At 57.5% G+C, this 19,448-nt stretch overlaps 1 protein-coding gene across 3 annotated transcripts in view; it reads right to left on the bottom strand.

Annotated features, from left to right (window-relative positions):
• The window catches only part of GRM4 (glutamate metabotropic receptor 4), a 104,610-nt gene that overhangs the window by 27,811 nt on the left and 57,351 nt on the right, over positions 1 to 19,448 (bottom strand). For 2 of the 3 annotated variants that reach the window (XM_077754846.1, XM_077754847.1), the window contains exons 3-5: positions 8,193 to 8,328; positions 5,291 to 5,445; positions 3,015 to 3,155 (exon numbers count right to left, since the gene is read on the bottom strand). In XM_077754846.1, the coding sequence (XP_077610972.1) occupies positions 3,015 to 3,155; positions 5,291 to 5,445; positions 8,193 to 8,328 (432 nt within the window). The remainder of the gene's footprint in view (positions 1 to 3,014; positions 3,156 to 5,290; positions 5,446 to 8,192; positions 8,329 to 19,448) is intronic. The other variant, XM_077754848.1, reaches the window with a different exon arrangement.

The following is a 19,448-nucleotide window of genomic DNA, read 5'->3' as shown; positions in this document are numbered from 1 at the left end:
GGCGTCCTGGAAGAAGTGAGAAGCCAGCCTCTGGTGACAGAGTGTGGAGAACACAGAGCATTGCCTGGGCCAGCTGGGGGCAAGCCTGAGGGCGCCTGGAGGAGTGGGGAGGAAGGAACCAGGAGACACAGATCAAGGCGCCAGCTCTAGGGCCAGGCTGCCTGGGTATAAATCCAGTTCTGCCGATTCTCTAGTGCTGTGATGGTCTCAAAGGGCCTCAGTAGTCTCTTCTGTAAAATGGGTGCTGCACCTATGCCTCTACCAGCTGCCCTCCCTCCTCCGGGACCCTACCGCTGACAGAACTGGTGCCAACAGACTCGGACATCCCTCTCTCCCACTCACTCTCCGTATCAACAACCACTGTACCAGCACCGATCACACATGGCGTTTTTCANCAGCCTCTCTTGGGGCTTCAGCTGCAGCAGGAAGGCTCAGGGTCAGCCGTGACGTGCTGTCCTCCTCCTCTGTGTTCATTCCAGCCTCAGCTGCTTTGTTCATGCCTTCCCCCCACCCCCAGGCCTGGGGTGCATGCCATCCTCCCTCCCATCACGGCCCCTCCCTCTGAGCCAGGGGCTACCGCACTTTGCTGCACAGCAGAACCACCTGGGGCGCTTTTTTCAAAATCCCGATGCCCAGGTTGCACCCAGAACCAATTCACTCAGAATGTGTGGGAGTGGGAGTCAGGCATCAGTAGCTTCAAAAGATCCGGGCAATTCACTGTGAAAAAGGCTGCTCCCACCCTCATTCCCAGCCCTTAAGTATACATAAAACCACCTGGGGAGCTTTCACAGACTCCACAGCCTAGGCCCCACCCCTGTGGTTCTGATTTAATGGGTCTGGGGGTGGTGCCGGTATAGTTTTAAAAGCTTCCAGGTGATTCTCATGCATGGCTGGGCCTGAGAGCCACCATTTCCCAATTCACCAAGTGCCTCCATTAATACTTTCTCACTTCCATCCCGGACAGCCTCTGGGCCAGCTCACCATCAATCCCATTTCTCAGATAAGAAGACAAAGCCCCAGCGAGGCCACAGAGCGTGCCTCAGGCTCCCGGGGAGGCTCCACACACTTCTGGATTCTGCTCTAGGCCTCCTTCCTCCACCTGCTCCTACAGCCCAAACCTCTCCCTTGGGGCTGCGGAGGTGTGCCCCTCTCCCTAGCTCACCAGCGCAGCAAGAGACGTTTGCGAATCCTGACCCGAGGCCTGGGCGTCTGGGGAGAGCCTCTGGGGGCTGACCAAGGCTCTCTCGCAGACCAGGAGGTGACTCCAGAAAGCCCCTCGCCCTTGGCAAGCTAGACGAGGGAGGCACCAGATACCCATCTTGCCCTTAGCTCTAGTCTCGCTTCTCCCCGCCCTCAAGCCAGGCCTGGTGACCTATAATCAGGGTGAACTCACCATTTTCCAACCCCATTTAGGTATTTTTAAGAATAAAAGGGACATGTTCAAAAATTATGCCAGGAGCAAAGGAGTCAAATGACGCTTGGCCACCCTACCCATGAAGGCTCCGTCTCCCATACTCAGGGGTGTGTGTATTTCTCACACCTCCTCTGTGATTACTGCCTGATAAAGGCATTTGCTGTGCAGCCTTCAGCAAGCTGCTTGGCCTCTCTGACTCCCCACAGTCTCCTGTATAATATGGGAGCCACAAAAGTCCCTACAGCTGTTTTAAGAGGGAAATAATGTCTGTAAGATAATGTCTGTAAAGTATCTGGAACACGACCAGATGCATACCAGACAGTGGTATCTGCAGTAATTAGCTCATCCAGGAACAGAAGCCTCCACATGAGGCTCCTCCACAAATACATACCCCTTCTCCCTTAGACTGACTCATGCACATACACAGTCACACACACCCGTGCGCACGCACACACACTGCTACGCACACCCACCCATGAGCTTGCCTGCTGGGTCCCAGGGGATACCCATGGTCCTAAGTGGCCAATATTCCTGATCCCAAAGGGCCCTGGCCACCAGAGGGCAGCACCCTCCTCCCCTGCCCACCAACCTAATCCTGCTGCCTCCTCCCCAGCCCTGGGCATCTCCCCACTGCCTAAGACTCCAGGCGGCATGTCCCAGCACCCAGTCCGGCGGCCCTTTGCTCATCTGGCCCTACACCGAATAGTCCAGGAAGATACAAGAGGGACTCCACCACCCTCACACAGGTACCACTCATGTTGAAGATGCCGGGAGCCCTCTCAAAGTCACTGAGGTAGGATCCTGCTGCAGGACTGCCCAGACCAAGAATACGCAGGGACCCACATCTGAATGTATCCAAATGTGGACACATTTGGCTACCCTAGGGGACTTAGGGCCTAGAGCTCAGACCTGAATTCAAATCCTGCTCAACCACCCTCCATCTATGAAAACTCAGGTCCCTTTACTTACCTTCTCTAAGCCTCTGTTTTCCAATCTGTAAAATGGACGCATTGTCCCATCCTCCTGTGGCTCATTCCCTTTCCTTTTCAGGACTCTGCTCGAATGTTACCTTTACAGGAAGGCTATCTCTCTCTCTCTCTTTTTAATTTGTTTCTACTGCACATTTTCTCTCTGATATATTTTCATAGTTGACGTATATCTCGTTTAAATGTTTTCCCATTAGGATAAAAATTCCAAGAGATTTTTTTACTTTTTCATTCGGTGCTATATCCACAGCGCTTAGAACAGGGAGTCAAATCGGCATTTCTTGAACGACTGAGGAGCCTCGAGGTTTCTGCAAAAAGCTCAGACCAGTGAGCTTCTGGACTCCCACCCAGGGCAACCGGGGGCATTCTGTGGGCTCGTGGTAGGGACGTCCAGATCAACCCCAAGGTGGCCACAGGATGGAGGGAAACTCTGCTGAGACCCAGGAGCCCCTTGCCCCCATCACCCCCAGGAGCATCACGGATGCCTGAGAGCACGGCAGGCTTTCTCAGAATCNCCGAGCCACAGCAGCCCTGACCCCGCCCGCAGGCCCCGCCCCACTCCCGCGGGAGGCCCGCCCCCAGGCCTCGCCTGGCCCCGCCCCGCGCGTGCTCACTGGTGCACTTCTTGACGTGACTGCCCTTCTTGAGCGCGTGGCGGCTCAGCTTGCAATGGAAGTTGTCCTCCCAGAACTCGGCAAACCAGATGTTGCGCCGGTTGTTGTCTAGCGTGCGGCTGGAGAAGTAGCGGTCGAAGCCTGGCAGGGAACCAACCAAGACGTCAGGGCCTCGCGCCCCCCTTCCCCACCTGCCTGCCCCCAGCCCTTCCCTAGATTTAGGGATGGCCCGAGTAGAGAGGGGGAGGAAGGGACGAGCATGGCCTCTGATCCAGGGCCCGGCCAGAAAAAAAAAAAAATGTGGAGCATTTCGTTTCATTCAAAATGAAAAGAGCTGTATTAAGTCCCAGGGGGAGCGTGTGTAATCTTACAACTGCCGCCTTTCTGGAAGAGAAGTGCCCAGTGTAGGATGCTTTGCCTTTAACCACCAAAATGCTAATACGGGCCTCTTTGAGAAGGAGCCGCCTGGGCGTCCTGAGGTTGGAACAGAGAGTCAGGTGGGGGCTGACCAAAGCTGGATGCCCCTGAGCTCTCCGGTTCTGAAAAGGAGACCAGACAAGAGAGGGGAGGGGATGACCCAGGTCACACAGCAAGACCAGGGCCTAGATCTTCTGCCTTCAAGTCCAGAACTGCCTCCGTCATTGACAGACACGGCTGCCTCCTTCAGATATTCCAAAGGGGACTCACCAAGGGGCTCTAAGCCCAGAACCGCCCCCCGCCCCCCCACCAGGGTGGGCAGGCTGGCGGGTGAAGAATGCCTTCTCTCCTCCCAGTGCCCCTGCTGTATTGATGACTCCCAGACTCAGCCTGGTGGGCTGAGCTGCTTGGGGTGGGCCAGAAGGCCCGGAAGTTCAGTAGGGTCCATACCGTGTGGTGAGCTTCCTGTCTAGGGCTGGGGTCAAGTGGAGGTTCAATGGCTGTGGGAGAAAAGCTGACATGGGTGAGGGACTGGGCGAGGGCAGGGTCTCCCAGCCCTGGTGCCCTTGACACTGTGGGTCCCGTCATTCTTTGTTGCGGGGGGCTGTCTGGTGCCGTTCAAGATGTGAGCAGCATCCCCGACTTCCACCCGCTCAACACCAGGAGCATCACCCCCCAGTTGTGACAACGAAAAATGTCTCCAGACATTGCCAAAGGGCCTGTGGGGGTCAAATCACCCCCTGATGAGAACCACTGCTCAAAGTCTTCTCTAATATCCCAGAGAGAAAAGGGACTTGTCAAGCGAGTTCTGGGTTCAAATCCCAGCTATGCCACCTAATAGCCACTATATGTCATGTAATCTCTCTGAGCCTTAATGTGTTCATTTACTAAATGTGGATAAAAGTGTCCTGTGGGGTGGCTCAGAAGACTAAATGAGATGTCTACCGATAGCCAGAGTTACTGTTATTTTGTGTTCACTATGGCTCGAGGCTAAGAAGAGTCATGTGGAAACATTTGTGGCCTGTACTCCCTCTGCCTCCGGGTAAAGAGAGTACACTGTTGTGTGACCTTGACCAAGTGCCTCCGGTGCTCAGGCCTTGGCGTCTTGGAAAGTTTGGTAGAGACAGATGTCTGCAGGCCTTCCCAGCTCCATCAATGCTGGATTCTATTTAATGAAGCAAGAGCAGGGGGGAAGGCTCTGGGAGGCTGCCTCCCCTGTGGTGAGGACAGTGAGGTCCCTGCCAAATTGGGCCGTTAATGGGAACTTCACGCCTCACTCAGCGAGGTTGCGGCCAGGGCAGTCTGTTCCTGCCCAGGGTGACTATGGGTTCTGCCCCAAGAGGAAGGGAGGTGGGGCAGGACCGGCCCACCCCCACCACCACCCAGGGCTTCGCAGACGCAGGCAGCCCTGCAGGGAGAATCCCGTGCCCCTGGCACAGCACCTTTTTGTCACCTGCTGGCAGCTCACCACCCTTTCTGACAGAGGACTTGGCCCAGGCAGGGCGAGGTTCTTGCGCCTCTGTCCCAGATGAGAGAAGGGATGGAAGTATTTGCGGATGAAGGAAAGTCCTTGATAAATAAGCTTCCTGTATACGCCGCACGTCCCCCATGCCCCCCATGCCCAAAAATGAGAAGGGAGAAAAAAGGTCCTGAATCTGGATTTGAATCCTGCTGGGTTGAGTGTAGCTAGAAAGGCCTAGAACATCAGCGCAGAGAAGGTGTGGGCCAAGGAAGAGGAAAGGCAGGATGCGAGAAGATGAATAGTGGGCGAGGAATGGAGTCGGGGGACGGGAAGAAGGAACAGCTGGGGATGACCCCGACAGCGGTGGCAGGCAGGCTGCCGGGCCTACCAGGCCTACCTCGCACAGACATCCTCTTGGGGAGGATGGTGACAGCGCCCTCTGCCACCTCCTCCAGGTGCAGCACGGGCGCGCTCTTGGAGCCCCAGCTGTCCGAGCCCATCCAGAAGAAGTGGCCTGTCTGGTTAGCCTTCCGCGCTGCCTCCAGCACACGCCTGTGGGAACACACGCCGGCCCGGCCCAGCCGTGTCTGCCCATGCGACTGCCCGGGCCTGGCCCCACCTGCCTGGGGGCCCTCGGCTCACCCCCCACACACACACCTGCCCCCCTCCTAGCCCGTGCCTGTCACCCAGGCCCATGGTTCCCCCTGGCCCACACCTGCCCGCAGGCCCAGCGTGCTCCCCCAGACCCACTCCTGCCCCTTGGGCCACATCTGCCCTTGCAAAAACCCAAGCTATTTCCATAGGTCCGTACGCGCCCCGTATCTGACTCAGGTCCCCTGGAACTACATCTGCCCGCCAGCCTGTGTCCTCCTGGATTCATGTCACACGGCCCTAATGCCACAGCCACATCTCTTGGCTCCTTGTCACATTTATAGGTGTGCACATGCGCGCGCGCACACACACACACACACACACACCCCTCTATACCTGCTTCTCTTCCAGCAGAGCCCTCTCCACCCCACCTCTTTTGGTGCCAAAGAGCTGCTGTCCACCCCCTCCTGGATGGAGGGTGTCACAGTCCTACTGTGACATTGGATGTAATCAAATCAGGGACCCTAGAGCCCAGCACAGGGCAGGACCCACAGGAGCCGCTTAGGGATGAGAAAACCAGGAGGACTGGGAAGAATTCCCCCAACCCAGCTCTTCCCATGGGGTGTGGGGCAGGGGGGGCGGGGAGACTGGAGCACAGAGGAGGCAAGCAATTTGCTTGGGATTGCACAGCAGTGAGAGGCTGTGATGCTAGAAACTGGGACACAGCCATCAGGCTTGGGAGGGGCTGCTGGGCCTGTGCAGGAAGCAGCCAGATGAAGGGGGAACAGCCTGGGGCTGCCGGGAACAAACATGTTTCCAGGCCCCAGAGTCCGTACCTTCCCTCCTTCAGCATCTCCTGACTTTTGATATTCCCAGCCTCCCAAATCTGCTGCAGCGCCCCCCGCAGGGCACACTAATCTGGGGGGCGTGGGCCAGAAGCCACACCCACAGCCCTATTAATACCCACTTGAGCCTGGCCAGGCAGAGACGACCCGAGCTCCCAGGCCTCCATCCCTACAAAGTCACCTGGGTTTATTTTTACTTCTGTTTGCTTCTGAAAATGCATGTGGATTTCCAGAAATGCCTCTGCACCCGGCCCCCCCACCACACTTCCTGCTACCGTCCCTCTGGAGTCAGCCCTCCCCTCTGCGGGACACATGGCCCAGTGCCTTCATCTCCCCCTCCCGGCACACGGGTCCATCTGAGCTAAGCCGGGGGCCTGGAGTGGGGTGCACCCCTGGGTGGGGTGTGGGATCTGAGCGGCAGGCTTTGGGGTGGGGGTGGGGACAGGAATGCAGGGACCAGTGATTTAAGTGAGGAAAAGGACTTCTGAAGGGGGCCCTCGGGCCCAGGAGCTGGCAGGCCTGTGGGTAACAGGAATGTCCTGAGGCAGAATTTAAGGGGCCTGAAAGCCTTGAGGGGGTCGGGAGCAACCTCTGGGCTCAGCAGACACCCCCTTCCCGGCCTTGCACTGCCTGAGATGCCTCCCCCTTAGAGCTGGTCTTGTTGGCTTTTGAGGCCTTAATGATCTTCCAGAACATCCCCCCTCCATCCCTGCAGGGACCTGGCAATGTCTCCTGGGGAAAATCTGTTTTCCTGCAACTCAGGAGTCCAGGATGGGGCCTTTACCAAGTAGGGAAAGTGTTAGAGGGAATGGGACCCCGATGGACACTGGTTAGCAACAGGGAAGGAGGCGTGTGGGGGCAGGGGCAGACAGGGGGCCTTGGCTGGCCTGGGGGACAGGGGAGCTATCTGAGGGAGGAGGTGTGGGGAGGGTCACAGGCCTGCCCCATCAGACGCTGAGCTGTGTCTCCCCTCCCCCAGACTGGGGCTCCCTGAGCTCAAAGCCTGTATCTCTCTCCCTTCGGAAAATCGTGGAGGTCTGTTCCCCTTGGTCTTGACATCAGTCTAAGAGGTAGTAGCAGGGGAAAAGGCAGGAACAAGGGAAGCGGGTTAACAGGGGTGGGCCCTCAGGGGTCATCTTTTAAGTGCTCCCGAGGTTCTGACGCAGGACCAGAGACAGACCTGCAGAGGGGGGAGCTGGACCAGCATTTATACTGCACGGTCCTGGCGCCTGAAGTCCACCTGTTTCCTCTGCAGATGCAGAGACGGAGGCCCAGGGAGGGGACGAGACTGGCCAGGGTGAGTGTGTTCCCAAGCCAGGACTAGACCCACAGCCCAGGCCTCTTGCCACTGCTCCAAGCTTTGCCAAGGAAGGAGGCAGGGGCCCCCCGTGCACTGGGCACCTGCTGCAGGCCGGCCTCTGCTCTAAGCCCTTTATGCACGTTCCTGCACTCAGTTCTCAAACATCAGGCAGCATCCTTAACCAACCCTCCCTTTTTTTAAGCAATACAGAGGCACAGAGAGGTGGAGGAACTTGCCTCAGGTCACACTGCTAGCAGGGAGAGCAAGATTAGAACCTAGCTAGGTGCTTTGGCTGAAAGCCCAGGGCCTTCACTCCTCTGCTAAAGTACCTGCTTACCATCCCCAGTCAGTAGAATGGGTGTAAGGGAGCTTGGGAGGGGGGAGGGGTGCCCATTAGCAGTAGCCTGTGTCCCAGCCTGAGGGGTCTCCCAGCCCACACGCTCACCCACCCCACCTCTCTGGATCCCAAGGGGGCTCAGGCTGTCTAGGAAGGTCTCCAGCAGAACCCAAGGCTCTTCCCATGACTGGCTCCCAGCCCCCACCCCGCTGCCACCTGCCCTCACCTGATGTCATCCTCATTGGCAAAGATGATGACCGCCCTGGCATTCGAGGTCTCCAGAAGGCGCCGGATGATCTTGTCAAACTCCCCAGGCTTGGGCTCCCGAGGTATCTTCACCGACTGAGCGATGCACACGCCCCCTGTGGGAAGGGCACCAGTCAGCCTTGGGTGGGGCTGGGGAGGGGTGTGGGTTGGGCAAAGAGGCACAGGTCTCTCCCTGCCTCACCCCGCCCCCTAGGACACACGCTCACTCCAGGAGACGGAGGCCAGGGGCTGCCCATGGTCCCTGAAAGGGACTCCTAGCTCCCAGGTCCTGACTTCTAGGCAAGGCCACAGTACAGGGGCGCCCGGGTGGCTCAGTTGGTTAACCATCCAGCTTTGGCTCAGGTCACCATCTCCTGGTTCATGGGTTCAAGCCCCACATCGGGCTCTATGCTGACAGCTTGGAGCCTGGAACCTGCTTCAGATTCTGTGTCTCCCTCTCTCTGTGTCTCTGCCCCTCCCCGACTAGTGCTCTGTCTCTGTCTTTCAAAAAGTAAATAAAATGTTAAAAAAAAGAATTGAGGACAGCCACACTACAAATTTTGGTTCCACCACTCACCAACTGGATGACCCTGGACATGTCACTTAAGTTCTCTGTGCCTCAGTTCCCACATATATAAACAGGCTGCTAGCAAGAGACAATATAGCAGTGTTTAGGAGCTGGACTGCCTAGGTTTATTTTTATTTTACTTTTATTTTTTTAATGTTTATTTATTTTTGAGAGAGAGAGAGAGAGACAGAGTGTGAGTGGGGGAGGAGCAACGAGAAAGGGAGGAAGACACAGAATCTGAAGCAGACTCCAGGCTCTGAACTGTCAGCACAGAGCCCGACACAGCACTCAAACCCGTGAACTGTGAGATCATGGCCTGAGCCGAAGTCGGACACTCAACAGACTGAGCCACCCAGGTGCCCCTGGACTGCCTAGGTTTAAACCTCAGCTCTGCTACTTTCTACTATGTGACCTCAGGGTGGTTACTGAACCTCTCTGTGCCTCAAATACATCTACAAAGAGAAGATAATACTTCTACTCACTTTACAGGGTCGTCACCAAGCTGGGTGAGTTAGTGCACATAAATGCAGTAATATCTGGCACGTAGAGAGAGTGCTTAGTAAACACTGGTTATTTTCGTTGAGACCACCTCACAAGGTGCTGTGGAGGAGTAAGTCACAGAAGACGGCAAATTGCCCACCCGGGGCCATTAGCCCCACACATCCACACCCACATGCACCTCCCAGGGCCCTTACCCCAGGCCATGTGCTCATCACAGGCCCCTTGGCAAGAGCGCTGTCTGGCTGCTGGCTCGTGCCCGCACATCCTGGGCCTGTGCATCCAGCTCTTCCCCAGCTCCTGTCCGGGCACTCACAGGCTCCCCAGCTGTGGCTCTACTCCCTGGCCCCGAGGGGTACCTTGACACCTCTCCCCCCATCTTATTCGTGAACAAATTCCCAGCTGGGTGTTCAAGACCCGTTTTAACAGAGCACTCCGGAAGGAGCTCTGAAGGGGTCAGGGGGTCTTTGGAAGCCCTCCTGCCTCTCCTTCTTCTCTGGCCCATGCCCGCCTGGCTGGGTCCTGGAGGAGGGCCCAGAGGCCAGGACCGGGCTATCTCTTGAGCTCATTCCCCTACAAAGCCCAGCCCCCATGCCTGCAGGAGCACCCGGGACGCAGAGTCAATAGTCTGAAGGCCAGACTCACACCCAGGCTGGGCAGCTCACAGACACCCTGGGAGCACCTTGAACTTTACCCGGCCAGTTCCCAGCCTTAGACAGGTCCCTCCAGTGCTGGTGGCAGACAGGTGTGACTCATGCATCTAAATCCCACCTGATTTAGTACAGAAAAATGGTACAAAAGCACCTGACAGGCGAGGAAACGAAGGCTCAGAGAAAAGAACACTTGCCCAGAGCCACACAGTTCCCTGCCTTACTGGGATACAGAGCAGGGAGCCCCAGGGGGTTAAGAACCCCAGGGTCCCAGGAGGCAGAGTCAGGGCTCAGTGGATAGAAAAGTATGGGGGATTATTCTTAATGAGGCAGACCCTTTATCTAAGCCCCGCTCAACCCCAAGCAGGATCCCTTGGGGACCCAGCAGTGCCTCAAACCATCTACCTCAGTTGGGCACCTCGCTGCTGCTACCCCTGGGCTTCCAAATGGCCTCTCTGGCCATGCCGGGGCCACTTGACACTTCTGCGCAGACTGCATGCACCTCTGTGTGGGGGGCGCTGCAAGGGGCTCACAGTCCTGGGAGACACAACTGACCCCACCAGGAAAAGTATCAAAACCCAAGCCCCACCCAAGAAAGGCCTTTGCCCTTGGGCAGGGAAGTGGCAACCAGGGAGGGCTGCCCAAAGGCAGTGACCCTGAGTTGAGTCTGAGGGAGGAGGCATAAGAAGCCAGATGTGGGGCACTCGGGGAAAAACAAGGTACACTCACTAAAAGAGGGGTTGTTCTATGCCAGGCACCTGCCTGGGGCCACACGACACACAGACACTCTCACATCCCTGTCCCCAGGACGTAGACCCACCCCCCGCCCAGTTCTCCGCAGCGGGCACAGCAGTGCTCTGCCCCTATCCCATGACCAGAACGCACCTCCCTTACTTTCTGCCTCTTTCAGGACGGCCGAGCTCCTTAGGTATCTCCTTAGGCACCAAACAAATCCCAAGCACTAGAGAAGACCATGGTCATCAGGAGCTCATGGGGAAGAGAGAGGAGCAGAGAAGGAGGGAGGGTCCCTGGGTCGGACTGGTCCCTCCAGTCCCCGGTCCCGCAGAGAGAGCCAAGGGGAGCCAATCTGCTGCCCAGGGTGCTGGCCCTGCACTAATGGTGGCCGGGCAGACACTCCGCTCCCACTTAAACCCTCCATATGGTTCCTTTCCAGTTAGAAAATGGGCCAATTGTGACATTTCCCCCCATCTGGAGAGACAGATGGACAAGGGGAGGCGGCTGGATGGGGGGGTGAGGAGGAGCCACCTGGCTCCAGGAGGGAGGAGGGCGACCAGGGCAGAAGGGAGGGAAGCAAGGAATGGGAGTGAATTGTTCTCAGACAGGGAGGAGCTCACAGATGAAGCGGTCTTTCTGGGCCATGCCCCCCGCCACCTGACACCCCAGGGCATATCCTGCACGTTTCATTTTGCTGGAGAGAGAAGAATTAAGTGACCACAGCTCCGTCAGCCAGAATGTGAGCCACAAGGTGCCTGAGGTGGGAGTACAGTCCGAGCAGGATACACTTACAACCACAAGAGAGGGAGAGGAGTGGAGGGGAGTTTGGGGGGCTATGCAGAGCTCAAAAATACTCATGAACATTTATGAAGGGCCTAATGTGCGTTGAATATTATTCTGCAAATTTCACATGGATTCGTTCATCCGGGGTGTCAACGGCACAGCACCGACTTCTAGATGGAGAAACTGAGGCACAGAGAGGTTAAGTGGCTTCCCAAGGTCACACAGATAGTCAGCAGTAAGGTAGGGGTTGAAACGCAAGCCATCTGGCTCCCATAACCACCCCTTCTGCCAGTCCGATGTGTCATGGCTTGGGCCATGTGGAGAATGGGTTGGGGCACAAGGTCAAGGGCACGCCCGCAGGCCGTAGACATGGGCACATCTGAGCATACTGCCTGCTCTGGAGTAAGTGCCCGCTGGTGTCCCTGTCCCTAGATGAGAAACCAAGTACCCACAGGGTCCCTCTGCATTGCTACCCAATTGTCAGCACAGTTGCTCCAGGGACCCCCGAAAGGGGACTTAAGTGGCTGGCCACTGGGGGCTCTGCCGGCATGACGCAAGCTCCCAGTAGTGAGGGGCACAGAGGACCGGAGTAGCTTCAGACGGACCAGCGTCTACTGAAACACACACTTGCAGTGCGTTCTCACACACCCTGGGGCAGGTGCTAATAGCCCATCTTACAGAGGGGACCGAGGCTCAGAGGTGCCAGGTAGCCTGACGGAGCTGACACAGTGGGACTGTAACCCGAACTGTAACCCAAACCCTCTCTCAGGCAGAGAAAGAAAAGGCCTGGGCCACTGGGTCTCTGTTGACCCCAACCTCCTGCAACCCCTCCCCACCCCCGGAAAGCCCCCAAGTCACACCCTAAGCCTGCCTGTGCGCTGTCCCTGAAGCCACAGCTCCATCACCATCACCGTAGGGACCATGGCCGACGCTCCCCTGGGACGCCCTCTTCAAAACTTTCTTCTGCACCCCTGCTCCTTTCCCCGTGGCCTCGCTCATTGGATAAAGTAATAATCCGAGAGTCCGTACAGAGAGCAAATATAATTGCATTAAACCTAAGTGGCAAGGAACAAGCCCACTCCCTCTCTCTGGTCAGAGGCTGGAACCTTCTACCTCTCCCAGATTCCAGGCACAGGATCATAAGAAGGCAGGGGACACGCAGGAGTCTGGGGTTCCCCATGGCCCCTAAGCTCCCCTCGGCAAGCCCGTCTCTCCACACCCCAGTCTCCCCCCCCAACAAGCACCCGGATGCCAGCTACGGGCTCCGCTGCCACCACGTCAGTGCCTCCGCTCGCAGGGCCAGGGGCAGGAAGCCACAACCACTTGCCAAGAACATCTGAGCACATGAGTGCGCGGGGACCTCAGAGACCTCCTGGACCAAGCTGGACAGGGAGCAAGGAGAATGAGGCCAGAGAGGAGCAGCGCTCTGCCGGGGGGCACACAGCAGCCGGGGCAGAGCCCGCTTCACATGAGGCTCTCGCCACTGCACCAGGAGGGGGTTAAAACCCAGGCCAGCACTCTCACTGCTTCCCGCCTGCTTGGTCACAGCGTCACAGCCCAAACTAAACCCACAGTGAAGGCTGGGGCATCCCCTCAGCTCCCTCACCCCTCCCAGGTCCCTCCTGCAGTGAGTGCCCAGCCCACCCCCAGCTGCGGTAGCACAGCGCCTGCCCTGTCTCCACACCTTCCCGTCCTCCTGGGACGGTCCCCTGTCAAAACGGACTCGACCTTGGTCCCATCCCTCCAGGCCCTGCCTCTACTCTGAGAAAGCTGGACAGTTCCATGAGGGAGTGTCCACGGAACACTTTGGAGACCACGGGGCCACATCTGGTAAAGTGGAGCGTGGCGATTGCCTACAAGCCGGCACGCCCCCTTCTGCGCTCCTCCCCAGGGAAACTCACCCAAGGGCCTGAGGAGCCGCGCGCGGACATGCGCAGTAGCGCTGTTCGCGGCGGCAAACAAACGGAAATGACCTAAATGTTTTACAACAGAAGATCAGAGAAACGGGTGTGTGCACAATGGAAAGAAAACAGTTCTGGTGTATCGACACAGCAGAATCCTAGGAGAACACAAAGTTGATCGAAAAGGCAAATTGCAAAGCGATCTGTCCCACTTATGAGGAATTTAGAGACCGCATGTGAGAAGATGTAGTCTGTGGGAGACGCACATACATAGGAGCAAAAGCTGCGTGAAGGCAGGAGCCTCTGTCTCTTAGATTCATCCCAATCTCCCCAGTGCCTGGCACATAGTAGGTGCTCAGGAAATGTTTGCCGAATGACTGATCAAGAGCAAGAAGGGAACCCACCGCCTTCAGAGTCATGGTACCTCAAGGGAGGGAGGGAAAGGAATGAGATTGAGGAGGGCTCCACGGAGGGAAGCGGGTTCCAGACAATCCACGTTTTAGTTCTTTAAATAATAATCAGAGGCAAATATGGCAAAATGTAAATGCGTGGTAAATGTGGACCCCAGGACCCAAACCAGACAAACCTCACAAACACAGGTGGCAGTGAAGGTGTTCTAGTCCTCACGTGGGCAGCCTGATGGAGAACACACCAGGGCACACCCCAGCCTCCTTTTTTCATCTGTGAAATGGAGCTGCTCAGCACTCCCAGCCCAGTGGCAACCATAGTGCACTGGAGGGGAGGGGTGTGGGGTGCCCGCCTGGGACTGCCCTTCTCCCGCCAGCCTTCTGGCTCCTGAAATCCGATCCTCCCCTGAGAACAGGCCATTAGCTGGCCAGCCGTCCCCTGTGACTCCCCCAGGCTCCAGGCACCTGTCCTGACTTGAATGTGACATAGAGACTCCACTAACAAAACTTGATATTGGCTTCCTGTTGTATTTTGCGTCTCTGAGCCCTTTCCATCTGCGGTCTAGTGACCTTTCCCGGTGTTCTCCAGGTCCAGCCAATGTATCTGTGTCAGTGTCTGCCTCCAACTGCACTCCCCAAGGGCAAGGTAGGGTCTGTGCATTTGTTCGTTTGTTCATTCATTCATTCATCCATCCATCCATTCATGCATGCATGCTTTCACTAGAGAACTGCCCTGCTTAGTTCCTGGCATAATCAGATGTTGAGAATCCATAATAAGTAAGATCCCTACTTTGGAGCTCACAGTCTAGCTGGGAAAGCAAGACCAGAAAAGAGAGCAATACGTCGGAGGAGACATGCGAGGGTATGGCCCTCCTGGCCACCGGGAGCACACAGTGTCTGGGGAAGGGCCACCCGGTGCCAGGCCCGCTGCCTGCCTCTCCTCGCTTCACCCTGCGTTCAACAACACACTGCGCCTACACGCCATCACTCTTTTCCTTTCACTGAGTCTATTGATGTTTACCCAGCTTGTTAGGTACCCGGCAAGTTTTAGAGGCTAGAATACAGCCGTGAGGAGGACGGAGCCCCCCACCCTCATACAACCCACTCACGGTGGCAGAAAACGTCTCGGAGGCAGGGCAGAGGCGGAGACGAGTAGGGTGATGGGAGGGCGGGAAGGGCGGGCACACCCCCTCATGCCACCCGGTTTTGTCCGAGAGGACACAGAAGTTCAGGCCAGGCCACGCAGCTTCAGAGGCACATGAGGATTTGGACTCCGCTCTGACGTTTCCCTGGGAGCTGCTGTCTTGCCTGAGAGCCAGGAGCTGAAAACACTTGGACTTGGAGCTCCCACCCTCAAGTGAGAGCTCGCTGCTGAAGTGACCTCGTTTTTCTGTCCTCCACTGCCTGGGATTGTCCGCACCTGTTTGAGGCTGGGCGCTAAGGGTCACCTGAGGGGAGTCAGCCAGCCAGATTTCCTGCCTGGAGGGGGTCTCCCAAATGCCCCCCAGGGACTCAGGTTCACACGCACTGCACCTGTGCCCACTTCCTCCTCCCCACACTTCCCTGCCCCCCACCACATGGCTCTTCCCCACTCCACTTGTCTGAATAAGCCCCCCGATATCCTGCCACCCCCTCAGCACCCCCCAGATCCCCTGCCTCCACAGCACCCCCACTTATGGGCTGGGCCCACCCTGGAAGCCAGGGCAGGCCGAGAGCAAAGGCCCTCCTACCAAGGCAGCCTGCTTGCAATGCCCAGGTCCCCGGTTCCTCCCCAGAGGTCCTCCACCCTCCTGCCTTGGGCATCTGTCTCCCCCCTCCTGTTCTCCTTCTCTCCCTCACCAGGCCCTGAGGAAGGAGTTAAGCGGCCAGCACACAGGCAGAGGGGTGGGCAGAGGGGCCGGGATGGAGCAGAGCTCCCCGGAGGACTCCACGTCCACCCCGTCTTTCTCCAGCGCCCAGAGCCCTGGGATCATACTCTGCAACCCAGGATGCCCGCTCAGCCCAAACAGCCCTGGGGTGCTGGGCTCCCGATTAGAGAGGAGAAATTTCCCGGCGGCTGAACCCGCCCTTCCTCTCACGGTGCAAGCTGGCGGCTGCAGGAGGCCAGCACCGACATGGACTCCTCTCCTCTTTCTCCTTCTCTTTTCCTTGCTCGCCCCCCCCCCCTTTTACATTTAAAAAGAGAGAAAAACAACGGAAAGACAAATCCTGGGAAATCAAGTGGAAAAATCTACATTATGGCAAAATGTGAAGGCAGCAAATTGCAACATGGAGAGAAAGGTGGGGCGAGTTGCACAACCCAAGGGGACTCCCAGGTTCCTGTAGGTTCTCGGCAGATGGGGGGGTGGGGGGAGGCATGAGGGAGGCTGGGAGTGACCCTGAACCGCATGCACACACACACGCACGCACAGGGTCCTGCTTTCCTTTCATCCCACTCCAAGAGCCAGGCCCTCTCCCCAAATCTGCTTTCTGCTTTCAGGAAAGGAAGCGACTCAGAGGGGTCAGTGACCAATCCAGAGCTACTTTTGTTTTCAGGCAGCAGAGCTGTGGCGGGAGGCTGTTTTGGGATCAGGAAGATGCCCAGGCCCTGAGAGAATGCCCCCAACCCGTGGCTGTTCCAGGGTGAGTGGGGCTGTGAGAGACCGAGAGGGCTGAGCCCTCCCTGGGCCCAAACTCTGACCAGCTCAGGCTCCAGCTGGATCTGGGCTCCACACGGGGNCTGCTCCTGCTGCCAGACCTACTCCCCAGCATCTAGCCTCCACTCCAGCCTCCATCTGACACATGACTCCCTGCCTACAACCCTCGGTGGCTCCATGTGTGCGTGCGTGTGTGTGTGTATGAGACAGAGACTTGAGCTCTACACCTCCTCCTCAGGTCTACGACACCCAGCCTTATAGATCTCTGCCTCTGCTCCCTCAACCGGGCCCCCCCCCCCAAACCGGGGCCTGCAGTGATCCCCTGCAGCCCTCCCCTCCCTGGGCCTTGGTTATCTCCTCAGTGTCTGCATCTCCACTCAGAACCCCAAGGGGCCCAGCACTCGTGCTGCACCTGCTCGAGACACAAGCTCCGATTCACGCTCGCTGGATGAACGAGCCGCTGAGTGCCTGACTGACGGGGATGGAAGGGACAGAGGGGCAGGAGGCAGCAGCACGGGTGTAGGGGCAGAGGCTCTGCGGAATCCAAGGTGAGCACCTGCACCTGCGCAAACCCTTCCAGCTCCCCTGGGAGCTCCCGACCCCTGTCACCCAGTGTGACCTCCCCTCCGAGCCACCACCGGGTCACACTGAGCACCCAGACACCTGTGGGCACAGGCCGGGGGCACCCACTCTGCGCCTGGAACCTATTTCATGCCAGGCTACAAAGATAAGCCCCGCACGGCATCTGCCCCTGTAGGGTTCACTCCGGAGCTCCATGCACACACGTGGGCGGGGCACCACACCCGCCTGGACATCTCTCTCGGTCCCACCTTGCCTTGAGGTTTTATTTCTCCACCTAAATGCAAATTCCTTGCTATGAGCGCTCAGGAAATACACATGCAAAAGAACAAGTGAAGGGGCACCTGGCTGGGTCAGTTGGTGGAGCATGTGACTCTTGATCTTGGGGTCGTGAGTTCAAGTCCCACATTGGGGGTAGAGTTGGAAGGAGAAGGAGGAGGAAGAGGAGGAGGAGAAAGGAGGAGGAAGAAGAAAAGTATGAGACAGGCATGCACACTGGCAGGTCCTCAGAGTCTGAAGACAGGAGGGCCAGTGGAGAAGGGCATGAAATAGAATATTTACCCTCCCCGCCGTGGCCAGGATGGCTCCAGCCCGAGGGAGGTAGTGAGCCCACTGTGAGAGACTTGGCTGGAGCCAGGAAGACCCAGGTACCAAGGGACAATGAGGGTAAGACAGTCACCCAGTATCCTGCCTGGAAGTGCCTCCCTAACGAACCCCCGAAGTTTGTGCAAAGCACAAATACTGCATCTGCATTCAGCTGCCCCCGCCCCTCCAGCTCGAGGCGAAGGAGGCTGGATCCAAGGCTTACTCACTGTGTGACCTTGGACAAGTTACTTAGCCTTTCTGAGCATCAGGCTTTCCATCTGCAAAATGGGAAAGGATATAAACTACTACACCTGGTGGAGTTGGAGGAAGGCTCAAATGCGACAGAGTTTGGGAAGGCTTGGGTCTGCCTCCTGGAGCCAACGCCTCTGGGGAGTAGGTGAGGCCAGTGGGGGTAGGGGCCGCTCAAGCAGGAGGACAGGAGCAGGGAAGGCAGGGACCTTATCACCCAGCTTGGGTCAGGTCCCAGGGCTGGGGAGCGGAGCCCTGGGGATCAAGGTGCCGTGATAAACCAAGCTCTGTCCCCGGAGACAGGGTGCTGGGCAGAACCCAGGACCAAAGCTTGGAGGCCTAGGGACTGTCCAGGGCAGGACATACATGTTCCTTTCCTGAACAGTCTCAGCCCCTGCCACCCCTCCCAGCCACCCCCCTACACATGCACATGCATTCATGGCAACACACACGGTCACAAATCACATGCTACAACCCCACAGCCACGAGCCCTCACATGGATACACACAGCCCCGTCCCCCCACAGGCATGAACTTGACCTCAGCCCTGTGCAGGCTCACAGCCACAAGGATGTGCACATGGTCACACAGTGGCACCGACACACAGTCCCAAACACACAACCCCACAGCCACACAAGCTCACACAGTGATCACACAGCCTCACACAACCACTCGCCACACCCAGCCTCCCACAGCCACATTCTACACACGGTCACACGGCCACAAAGCCGCCCACACCGGCACCCAAGTCCTGTATCCACACCTCCTCGAAGCTGCCAGGCAAGCTAGACTAACAAACACCTTGGCACCCTGAACACCTCCCCTTTGCTACTGGTCAGAGGTGGGCCTGGCTAGGGAGTGAGTTGGGGGGTGAGCTGGTGACTGAGGGCCGGGCACAGCACCTGTCATCAACAACTATTTGCCAAGGAGCTCTGGGGGCCCCTCCATTGAGGCAAATCCTGTCTTTCTTCTGAGACCCTCTCCCTCTGCCTCCACTCTCATCCAGTGAGGACCGGGCTGGCTCACTGGATGGCGCAGTGGGGCCAGTGGGGCACAGTGGCCCCGGGGGAGCATGGGGACACAGGGGACACAGGCATCAGAGAGCTGGCCTGGTATGATACAGGAGGCTGAGTGTGGGCACAGCGGGGCCCATGTCCCATTTCAACCAGCGACTTGCTTCGTGATAAAAGCTACTTTGCCCAGCCTCTCAGGACATCAATTTCTGCATCCGTAAAACAGGACGGCATCACCCCAGCCCCAGACACACAGGGTTGTTGTGAGGATTGAAGGGATCACCCGTGGACAGGCTGGGCCTCTGGGGGGACGTGGGGAGGGATGGGGAGGGGCAGGTTTGGGGGGACTTGTCCAGGCGGCTGTGGGGCTCAGTGCCTCTGAGCTGAGCGTGGCTGTCCCCTCCCCAGGAGGCTGCTGGGCAGTGGCGACGTTGTTGAGAGCTGCATTATTCATGGTGCTCTGCTCTGAGCAGAGGGAAATTTGCTGAGTGATCGACCTAATATCTTAACACAAACCCATTTAGGCAAAACACCTTTGAAGCGAGAAAGGCAGAAAAAAAAAGTAGAAAAGGCAGCAAAGAGGTTTGGAGGCAGGTGGTGGCGGCGGGGTGCAAGGCACAGAGAGATGGCTGG

This window comes from Crocuta crocuta, unplaced genomic scaffold (genome assembly GCF_008692635.1).
Source record: "Crocuta crocuta isolate KB4526 unplaced genomic scaffold, BGI_CrCroc_1.0 scaffold132, whole genome shotgun sequence".
In the NCBI taxonomy this organism is placed as follows: domain Eukaryota; kingdom Metazoa; phylum Chordata; class Mammalia; order Carnivora; family Hyaenidae; genus Crocuta; species Crocuta crocuta.
The sequence above is the reverse complement of the archived record's forward strand: the minus strand, read 5'-3'. Positions and strand labels throughout refer to the sequence as shown.